The sequence below is a fragment of the Nanorana parkeri genome, unplaced genomic scaffold (assembly GCF_000935625.1).
Source record: "Nanorana parkeri isolate BGI_ZX_2015 unplaced genomic scaffold, ASM93562v1 scaffold792, whole genome shotgun sequence".
Taxonomy (NCBI): Eukaryota; Metazoa; Chordata; class Amphibia; order Anura; family Dicroglossidae; genus Nanorana; species Nanorana parkeri.
The window spans coordinates 238,908-249,981 of record NW_017307060.1 but is presented as its reverse complement, the minus strand read 5'-3'; the positions used below and the strand labels follow the sequence as shown (position 1 = coordinate 249,981).

The 11,074-nt window shown below is 38.8% G+C and overlaps 1 protein-coding gene across 1 annotated transcript in view; it reads right to left on the bottom strand.

The window, feature by feature from the left end:
• Positions 1–11,074, bottom strand: part of LOC108793933 (mucin-2-like) — a 147,204-nt gene that overhangs the window by 38,294 nt on the left and 97,836 nt on the right. Inside the window, exons 44-48 of the mRNA XM_018564895.1 lie at positions 8,970–9,380; positions 8,412–8,663; positions 6,075–6,146; positions 3,458–3,559; positions 757–912 (exon numbers count right to left, since the gene is read on the bottom strand). Coding sequence (XP_018420397.1) covers positions 757–912; positions 3,458–3,559; positions 6,075–6,146; positions 8,412–8,663; positions 8,970–9,380 — 993 coding nt within the window. The remainder of the gene's footprint in view (positions 1–756; positions 913–3,457; positions 3,560–6,074; positions 6,147–8,411; positions 8,664–8,969; positions 9,381–11,074) is intronic.

Sequence of the window (11,074 nt, the reverse complement as noted above, 5' to 3'; positions counted from 1 at the left end):
CGTGTGTACGGTGCTGGCCCATTTCATTTTCAGTTGTAAACTAGATTTAACTGCCTGTCCTAACACAGAGTTAAAAATCTAGAAGCATTGCATGTTAATCAGAGGACATTTATTGTGTCTTTCTATAGGGTCATATAGAGTTTCCTGTTAGTTTGAAATTGTAGAGAGAAGCTTGCAGGCTGTTCAAAGGCCTGCTATACAGAGACATCTAAAAGGGAAGAAATCTTTTATAGAAAACAGTTTGTAGGTATGCTGTGTGAAAGGGAACATAACAAACATATAGTGGGGTTTTTCTTACATTTTACTGCTAAAATAGAAATGTTTTTTTCACCTGTTGATTCCATTTGTCAAGAATGGATAACATAAGTACTGCAGAACCTCAGATAGTAGTTCTTTATTCAAAAGACAGACTTGTTGTGCACACTGCTGTGACTGAAACTAAGTTTGGAAAAGCTTCAGGGAAAAGCACAGTGTTGGGCTTTTACCTTTGATGCACATAGACACAGAGAAGGACAAGACATAGACACAGTGCACACAGAAGGGAGTTCAATATCTTGCAAAGACATATGTCTTTGCAAGATATTGGACTCCACTCTGTGTGCACTGTGTTTATGTCCTGCCCAGAATTATTTATGACAAAATGAAGACTAATTGATCAATGCACATGCACGTACTCAAAGTGAAAACGGTGAAAGTCATCTGTACATACAGAAAGCTTATTCAGCATATTTGAATGGAATAACATTGTTTTGTTACCTGTTGAAGGAGGTATAGTAGAAGTAGTAGTTACTGAAGTTGTAGTAGTTTCTGAGGTGACAGGGGTTGTTTCCTCAGTTTCCTCTGTGGTGCAGGCTGTGGTGGTTAGAATAGTAGGGGTGGTAGTAACAGTAGTTACCTTGCTTGTAGTTGTTGCTGTTGAAGTAAATGTGGTGTTACGAGACAAAAAGAGGAAAATGGGTTATTCACAAGCTTCAACACAAGTTAGGCCACTCAATAAAGGAGTTATAGGGGTTGATTTACTAACCTTTTAAACACACCACAAACGTGTATACACCTCTGTAGTGTGTTCCCTCCCAGCATGATCTATGGGAGGAATCAAAACACCTTTGTAGTGTGTACACACCCAGCAGGTGTGTTGTTCAAAGCCCTGCAATGAATTGCAAGGTAATGTGGTGTAAATTAGCTCTATGTTATGTTGCTTGCGTTGATGAATGCAGGAATGTAAATGCATGAGCTAACCATTTTCGACTAAACTGTGAAGCAGCATTATATATGCATCATGTGCATGATTTTTCCATATATGACATTAGTGGAAATATGCTTTTAGAGACTTTTTGGTTGATAAATACGTTTTGCTGTGCTGGTGTGTGTGTGTGTTTAGGTTAGTAAATCAACCCCATAGAGTCACAGTATACTATCCTAATATAACATCGGCATTGTAATAGGAAAACATATTAGAATTGTTTTTGATAATGCAATCAAAGCTTACTTGTAAAAATCCCTTTCATGTAGCGAGTGCTGCCTTCTGTCTGCCCATCACTTTCAACAACTTCCTGGATTCCCGGTGTGCTTTGCACCTCTTTCCCTGCTGCTTGATGTGATGCAATCTTGATTTGTTAAGTCTGAATATACCACAGTGCATTGCTTCCAGCAAGCAATGACAATGTTACATTGTTTTGACATTGACACAGCTCTGTGAGCAATGCATATTCACAGAGTGAAATTGTGTCAGTGCATTGAGGAAGTACATCCTATGGCAATCTTCAATAAGTAAGTGTACATACTTCTAAATTGATATGTATATTAGGAGTAGGATAGAACCTATGGAAATTCAACATAGAAATACATATTTATTTTTAGTTTTTACCACTAGATGCCTGCTGTATTAAGGCAGACTGACTGGGCTGTCAGAGCAGACAAAACAAAATGACGGAGTCTAAAGCGCTACTACCCTTGACTGGGCTGTCAATGCACCTAAATGATAAAAAATGCAGAAACCCTTTTTGTTAACAATGCAGAGCACCACCACGCACAGTATGTATGTTATGGTGTGCTCCGGTGCATTGCTCTTTACTTTACAGTGGCTTGGGGTGTCATGAATGGCAATGCACCGCACATAGATCAAGTGGATTGCTGTGTGTTGTGGTAACGTTGTTGGTTAATGTGTTGCTTAAGTGTAAATGAGCCCTTAAAGCTACTCTGTGGCTAAATAAGATAGTAAAGTGAAGGACACAGTAATGATGTAGCGGTTGGCGAAAGGACCCGAATGAGTGCAGCGGAGGACCAGGAATCTGACACTCCTAGTCAGTTTGTAAAGAGAACTCATCACGGCTCAGAAACATAAGCAACCCAACATACCTACCCAATAAAGTGAAAGGCTCTGCTCCAAAAAATACACAAGTTATTTGGAAGGGAAAGGCCACCGCTTAATTGGATTCCAACAGCATATCTAATAACCAATATGCTTGATAAACTTTAATAAAATTGTGCCAGTCACAAGTAGGCAGTGAGTACCAAATAACTATGACTATAACATTGCCTAAATTTCTGTCTTCACTACAGGTTCCAGGCAAGTGTCTGACCAGCCAAAACTTACAGAGGGCTTAAACTGGAACCATTTACGGCTGGCAAAGTAAAAAAATGCCAATAAAGCTGTGACATACTCAAAGAACAGAGAGGGCAGGCGGTTACTTTTTGATGGCCAGACCAACTCCAAGAGGTCACTGATCACACTCCTCATTCTATTTAAGAATAATGAGTGGGATTAGCCAATGGCAAGATGCATTTCACTTTGTGTAATAATCACATTAGGTTGCCGGGTGAGGGCTCCCTTCCCTTATAGTGACACTAAACTCAGGAGTTAAATCTTAGTAATGCATTCAAGTACCCTAACTATTAACAAAATTTTTTTTTTTTTTGTTTATCACTCAGCTGTAGATCCTCAAATCATCTCTGAATTGGTGCCGACACTGTCCTTCCTTCTGGAGGGTGGCTACTTTTTTTCCCCATGGACCCTGTGTGTGTTGTAAAGTAGCCATCGCTACAAGCTCACTCCTGTGATAGACTACAATCTGTTTAGTTTACTAATTTGTATTGAAATTAAAGTCTATCACAGGATTGAGCTTGGAGTTGTGGCTACTTTATAACACAAGCACGGGGAACAAAAGTAGCCACCTTCCAGAAGGAAGCACAGTGTCAGCACCAATTCAGAGATGATTTAAAGATCTACAGCAAAATACTTTGTTTTGAATTAGGAATCACCTGGACACTTTTATATATCATTTATTTTGTTACATGTTTTTCACACAGTGTTGGCTGTTAAAGTGCTATTCCTTAGTATATTGTCATTTTGTGGATTGTTTGTTTGATTTTCAATTGTTCATTCAGCACTTAATATATTTGACACTGTTGTGTTATATTAAATGTTACTGTGAAGACTAATACGCTGTCAACTCACATGAAGGTGGAGATGTGGTAACAGATGTAGTAGTAGTAGTCCTTGTAGTAGTAGGTGTACTCTCTGTAACAGTTGGAGTCTTAGTTGTAGTGGTTGTCTTAACTGTGGAATATAGGCAGCTAAGGTTAGAAACTAATCAGACAGTGGGCACTAGCAGACTTTATTTCAGATCAAATGTAACGTATACATAATGTCACATCACAATCATAACACATAATCATAACTTCATTGCCCTTCTACAAGCTCTGATTAGAGCAGTTGGAAACTTCTAGTGATACTAAACTCAGGAGTTAAAACTTATAAAAGCATTAAAGTACCTTAACTATTACCAAGAATGTAGCTTGTTGGTGTCTGTCTTGTGTATCAGTCAGCTGCAGATTATCAAATCAGTTCTGAATTTATGTTGTGTGCACCAATTCAGAGATGATTTGAGGATCTACAGCCGAGTGATACACAAATAAGCTACATTTTTCTTAAAGGAGAACTATGAGGTGAGTGCTTTTCACTCACCTCATAGTTCTAGCCAACCTGTGACAATGAGACTGTCACAGGTCGGCTCAGTAGATCGGGAAGTGAGCGAACACATACCGGTGTTCGCTCACTTCTCGATCCTGTCACGGCTCTCTGCCGTGACAGGGGAGGGGCTGGATTCCCCCCTCCCCGCTCCGATCCACCAGCACTGACTGGCGTAACGGACGGGGGAGGGGGCGGGTACAGCTGGCCATGCCTCTAGATAGGCAGAGCCAGCTGTCACTCACGTAGCTGGGTGGATCTCAACATCGATGTCGGGATCTGCTCCGGCTGCGGCGTCTCAGTATACCGCGAGCTGCGAACATGGGAACATATGAGATTTCCCCTTTCTCCTTTTTTTGTACTGCAAAATAGAGAAAATCTGATTAGTTGCTATCGGTAGGAAGAAAATGTATTCCTTATAGGGTAAGTCCACCTTCCCAAGTAAATTTGGGAAAATTGAATTTCCCTCTCCAATCTGGCCCTCTCTTACACCCCCCCGCAGGTACAGGTGTGCCATCTGCACCCCGTACTTCCGTGTAAGGCAGCCCTGCACTATGGATTTTGAGTACTCTCTATTTGCCATTTAAAGGGTAAGTGGACGTACCCTTTAAGACACTTCATTGTGATGCCCATTTCCAGATATTTTTACCAGTAAAGTTGTGAAAAGTAATTGCTATACTTTGACTAATCTATTGGCATAGTGTACACCTTTCTTTTGCAAGATGTTCAGTTCCAAACTAAATTATTCACGGGTATGTTTGTAAGTAAGGCTGTGCTTGCTATGACTTTTTTTCATTGTAATAAAAGTATATTTATGACCATATCATTATGAAAATTACCCTCTATTTCAGCAGAGGTAGCTTTCCTTGTTGTTGTTGATGGATAAACAAAAGTAGGTGCTGTATAAAAAGAAATAATATTCCATAAAATACAAATAGACAGTGAAAACTAATACATAATTATGCTATAATCACGTTATGTTTATAACATTTCCAACTAAAATGTTAAAAGGGAACCAGTCATGATTGATGCAGTACTCTCAGATGTAATTGCTGAAGGCAAACTCTACTAATTTTGGGTTAATTATATAGTATTATATTGTACAAAAAGACAGGTAGGATAGATAGGTAGCTACCTATCCTACCTGTCTTTTTGTACTAATCTGAGCGGGGTGCAGTTGTCCAGACCTCACTCCACTGCATGTTCGGCTGATCCGAAGCCACAAGAAGCAAGCCGATGTACGGCTGAAATCAGCTGTACCAGCCTGAAGTGAATAGCCGAACAGTGTTCGGCTCACTTCACTTCTGATCGGTCATTCACTTGGCTGCCCTCGGCAGCTTTGTGAATAGACACCTATGTTTCTACAATAGTATTATATAGTGTTACATCTCTAAGCCATTATTTTATATCTGTTTGCTTTCCACTATCTATAATTACATTAGAAATTATTGTGGGTTAGGTAGGGAGAGAGTAGCAACCTTCCCGAAGGCTTGCTTTGTCTGATTTGAACTTTGCACTAAGCTTTTGTTGAGTTATTCTTTTGTATATGTAAATTTCAGCTTCAGCTATTGAGTTCTGTAAACTGTCTAGAGTCTTGAAAAGATATCTAAAGCTCTACTTTTGTAATTTAAAAAAATAAATAAAAACATTACTATGCAATATTTCACATTTACCGGAAACATTATTTTTGAATCCTTACTACAATAAAGAATGCAATTATATGCAAAACATGCTACACATTCCCTTTAAAATGTTATAAATGTGCAGGCATACTTATGTAAGAATATCATTAGACTCCCTATGTATCATACTTACGCTGTATGAGAAAGAGTCGGGACACTGGAACTTGAGGTATACATTCAGCTAAAAATAACTATCACATTCGTCTGATTAAAAACTCTTATCCTTGAGTGTTAGTTTTGTGAATTGAGCCTACTGCCTCCCGCATGTACACTGCAGTATCACACAACATAGCTAAGTACAGATAAGCACAGTGTACGTAACCATAAGGCTGATCACACAGAATGAGCTATCAACATGAGTTCAGGTAATCTGCAGTATTATACACACCATAATTTAATGTAGACTGTTTACTTGTACTTACTTAGATACGGAGTTGTCTTAGTCCCCGTGGTGGTGAGTGTTGTAGGGATAGATGTTGTTGTACCTGATGATACTAAAAAAAGAAAATAACAAAGTCTTTTTGACATTTCCAAGAAAGCTATGGACACAGGGCCTGTTCACACCACGCAGTGTGCTGCAGCAAATGTGTTTTTGGTGCACTGACAATGCATTGTGGTGTGCTAAGTTAGGCAATGGATGGGCTACAATGCACCTCAACACACACCAAAATTAGGAGCTATTTGCATTTTAGCACAGCACAACACACAGGTTGTTGCAACGCACATATGTTTTTTGGTGTGTTGGTTGCCATTCACAATGAAGGGCAACACAGCTCACCAATACAGCGCACCAATACACATATTGTAAGTTAAAGTGCATTACCATAATATCCTAGTGTGAATGTGGCCTTAGAAATGGTCTATCTACTGAGCAAAAAACATTTTTAGATGATAAATTCATATAAAAACATAAAAATACATAGATCCTCTTCTGAGCAAGTGAACAACATAGTACCATGCATGAATCGCCTTTTCTCTATAGATGGTAATGCAGAAGCCATCTACGTGACAGAGTTAGCATGCTTGCTTGCTGCAAAACCTGATCTGAATTACATTTACATCCATGGTGTTGGTCCAATCTAACAGATAATTCATACAGCTATTGCCTGCCCATATTCTACAGAGAAGAATACAAGCAATGATTGCTGCATACATGTGTTTAGATATTCTCTGATCTTCCTAGTTTTCTACTTTGATAATTACATATGCTGTATTGCATGGCTGAAGAAGTCAGAAGCAACCAATACATCATCAAATAATTGGTTTAAAAGCTCTAAAATGACTCCTCCTTGCAAATATTCTTCGTGTGTGACGACTATAAAACCCAACTACAGCCAAATGCATTACTGTAAGTATTATATATAGTGGGAAAGGTAAAGAAACTATGCCCCCCCCCCAGCTTCCTCCCTGCAAAAGCTCACCTTGCATTCACTCCCCAACCACCCCATTTTAATGCCTACATCAAATAGAAATATCCAGTAGTTCCAGGTATAGGGAAGCATGTACATTTCTACCCTTCCTCCAACAATACAGCATTGAATGTCTGAGTGCCAATAACCAGCAAGGCCAGGAAGGGATTTGTCCAGATTTGTATTTGTATCTCTATGCCTCCATTTCTGCCATCTGTCATTTAAAAAAAACTGCCAGCACTCTGATTTCCACTCATAGAAATGGACCTTTGACATTTAGTGGCTGATTTATAACATGTTCACACAGCGTATATCTGTGTGAATGACTTTTACAATGCATTACTGCCAGTAAATGGAGCTGAGGAGCATAGGAATTGTTCCTTGGCTCCATCTAGTGGTGGTATTGTATGGTGAACATTGCTCGCACAGCTACAGTATACGGAATAGGGAAAAAAGAAATTACTCTACAGCTTTGTGTGATTGTACACCTAACAGGGCACAAAATCAAGAAGGAACCTGCCTTGAACTTCGGGAGAATTAAGAATTGGCTTTCAGAGAGAATTATAGAGGTGGTGAAATACACCACTACCTTCTCTCCTATCACAAAGAAACAACCACATGCCCAAAGCTGAACATAAACATACGAAAATGATCAGCCATGCATGAATGATTGAACCATCTCCCAAAGTCTGCAGGCACTGCTTAATTTTAAACAAAATAGGACAGAAAAATGTCACACTGTGCAAATAGTCATGCCCCCTGCTTTTCTGGTAGGGAAACAACAGTAAGAAAAGGGTTTTTTTTCTATATCTAGCCATTTTATTCATTGACAAAGTATGTTTTAGGAATGGAAGTGGTCTCTAAACATAAGAGTGTGGCACAATCCATCCAACAACATGTCATCTAATGTCTGTGGGTACCTGTATTAGATGGTTAGCAGGGAGGGCAGTTCCTCCATCATCAGACGTGGTAATAGATGTGGTAGTAGTTATAGTCTCTATAGTAGGCTCTATAACAGTTGTAGGTGGTGTAGACACAGTTGTGGTGGTTCATGTAAGGAAACAACAGCAATTGTGAATGGCTTTCTACTATGTCAGGTAGGTTTATTCCTCAGCAAATGTAGTGTATGTAAATGGCCCTTGGATATTAGATTGCTGCCCATTCCATTCAACAACATGTTGTCTAATGCCTGTGGGTACCTGTATCAGATGGTTAGCAGGGAGGACTGTCTCTCCATCATTCTATAATAAATTTGTATTTTAATTCTCTTTTACTGCCAGTAGAAAAGCTTGTCCTGAGAACAGAAATTATTTTATGATTTACCAGTGAAGATTATTACACTCAACTCACATGAAGGTGGAGGTGTGGTAACAGATGTAGAAGTAGTAGTTGTACTCTCTGTAGTAGTTGTAGTATCTATAACAATTGTAGGTGTTGCACTCTCAGTTGTGGTGGTTGTTGTCTCTGGTGTTGTACTCTCAGTTGTGGTGGTTGTTGTCTCTGGTGTTGTCTCAGTTGTGGTGGTTGTTGTCTCCGGTGTTCTCTCAGTTGTGGTGGGTGTTGTCTCTGGTGTTGTCTCAGTTGTGGTGGTTGTTGTCTCTGCTGTGGTAATATAGATAGCGGTGATTAGAGAATAATCAGACAGATGGCAATAGCAGGCTTTATTTCACATCCAATGTAACACAAACATAATGCCATATCACACATATGTATCTCTAGATGTAATACACACCATAACAGTGGAAACATTCCAGGTCAATGTCTCAGGAAACCAATATATTATTTTCTATGAAGCATAATACTTGCTCCCCAACCTGTTAAAATTAATTACAATAGGCACAGAACAGGAAACCGAGTCTCTAAACTTTTCCCCTATAATAGGTAATATTTTGGTACTTATGAACTTACTTGGTATTGGTGATGTAGTCACTGGTGTTGTTGTGGTCTTTGTAGTGGTTGATGTAGTCGTCTTAGTTAAAGTGGTGGTTGATGTTGTAGGCTCAGGTGTTGATACACAATAATTGCAGCAGTAGACACTGATCTCATAATTGTAGCACACTGGCATGAATCCAGTCTGGTCTTTGTTGTGACACACTAAGCCAGTGGAGACATCACAGGTCACTATCTGGCCCACCTCTTCCAGTGGTATATCTGGCAATTTCTGTGCTCTGCAGGAAATGTTCTCTGGTTTATCACACACTTCAAAGTTTTCTTTTCTGATGTTCTCATAAGTTTCATAATCCCCTCCATTTGGTTCATATTTAGGGTATGACACATCAAACCACTGTGACCATGAGCAGGAATCAATACAGGTAGATGCTGAAAGACAGATCATGATTATGTAATTACAGTTATGTCTTTACAACATTACAACAAAAGGTTTTTAGTAGGAAGGCAGTAATCAGCTCACTTGGTTAGTGCAATATTAGGACTGAACTAGAGAAAGTCATGAACAATAGCAACTCCTGTTCAAGTAAAGGTCCAAAAAAAGCCAGCAACTAAACTTGATCTGATCTTTAAAGTTTTATTGTAGTATGTCAAATAAAGATTTATCTGATTTACGGTAATAAAATAAAATGGATCAGAACAAGTTTAAATGCTGGCTTTTTTTGGAATTTTTGGAATTTTTTTGGAATTGTAACATTAGCTAATCTTGTAGGAAATATACTTGCTGCAATAGGTGACCTAGATCATACAGAGATGATGAGAAGATTTTTTACCACACGGGCAAGACTTTTTGATTTCTCTAGAATGATAAAATTACACACTGTGAAATCATCTTTAATCTTAGTAAATATACAGCACGTTTTGATGTGAAAATTCATGTTGAATAATAGTAGTACAGTATATTATTAGAGAATGCAGTAATATTTTAATAATTAAATAATCTAGATAAAAATGAACATTCTGTTTCAAAACAAACTGCACCATGGCTCCTTTTGATATGGGGCACCTGTGCATGGGTCTCCTACACCTGGGGATTTTCACTCATATCATGCTGCTACATTAAATACTTTTAATACTTGTTGACAGACTGACATTTGTGTTAAAAAAAATCATATTAAATCTGAAGTCCACCTGATGTTTGAGATATTGGGATCAGTGGCTAGATAGCTCACAAATGAGACAAGGCTTCAGACAACAGATTACCTTATGCTTGTCTTTTAAGGAGTGGCACACATGATTAGGTTATGACCAAGTCTAAAAGACAAAGTATGCAGGTAACGAGTGTCCCTATTTTAGAAGGAATAATTGGAGCAATCATTAAAGTGATAAATATATATGTTGAAGTGGCACTTAAATGACCCAATTTTCTACCTCGACCATTAAATATATTCGAATTGATATTTATTGGCCATAGAAGTCAAAAGCAGCCAATACACAGCCAAATTATTGGCTGAGGAGTGTAGGATTACTGTTACTGTTGCAGATATCTTATTTGTGTGATGACCTTTAAAGCCCAACTCTAGCCAAAACCTTTATTGTATTGGATAGAGTGGAGAAGGGTTAGAAACGATATGCCCCTTCACAAACTCACCTTACCTTCACTCTCCCACCACTCCAAGAGAAATAGTGATACTTTCAGGTGTTGGACAGCATGTAAATATGTCTTCTTCTTCCCACAATATATCTGCAAGTCTCTGAGTTCCAGTAATCAATGAAGGTAAGACAAAGCCCTTAGCCCCCTGCAAGCTCTGACTAGAGCATTTTAGAACTTAGGTTCTTTGTTCCAGTGGTGCATGTAGCGGTGGGAAGCAGGACACGAGTCAGGATCTTAACTGCACCTGTTGCTTTGCCCTGCATGACCAAAGCACAGGTTCCCCTTAATTGGAAGGTAAGTATGGTCAGTCCATAATTTTAATAAAATTGCCATGCATCCCATTTTCTATAACTCTATTAACTTTGTGTGCTCTGCTTTGCACCCACAGAAATAAATATTTGACACAAAAGGAATAAAATGTAGGATGGCAAGAACCAGAAATACTTAGAACAGATAACTGGAGAACAGTTAC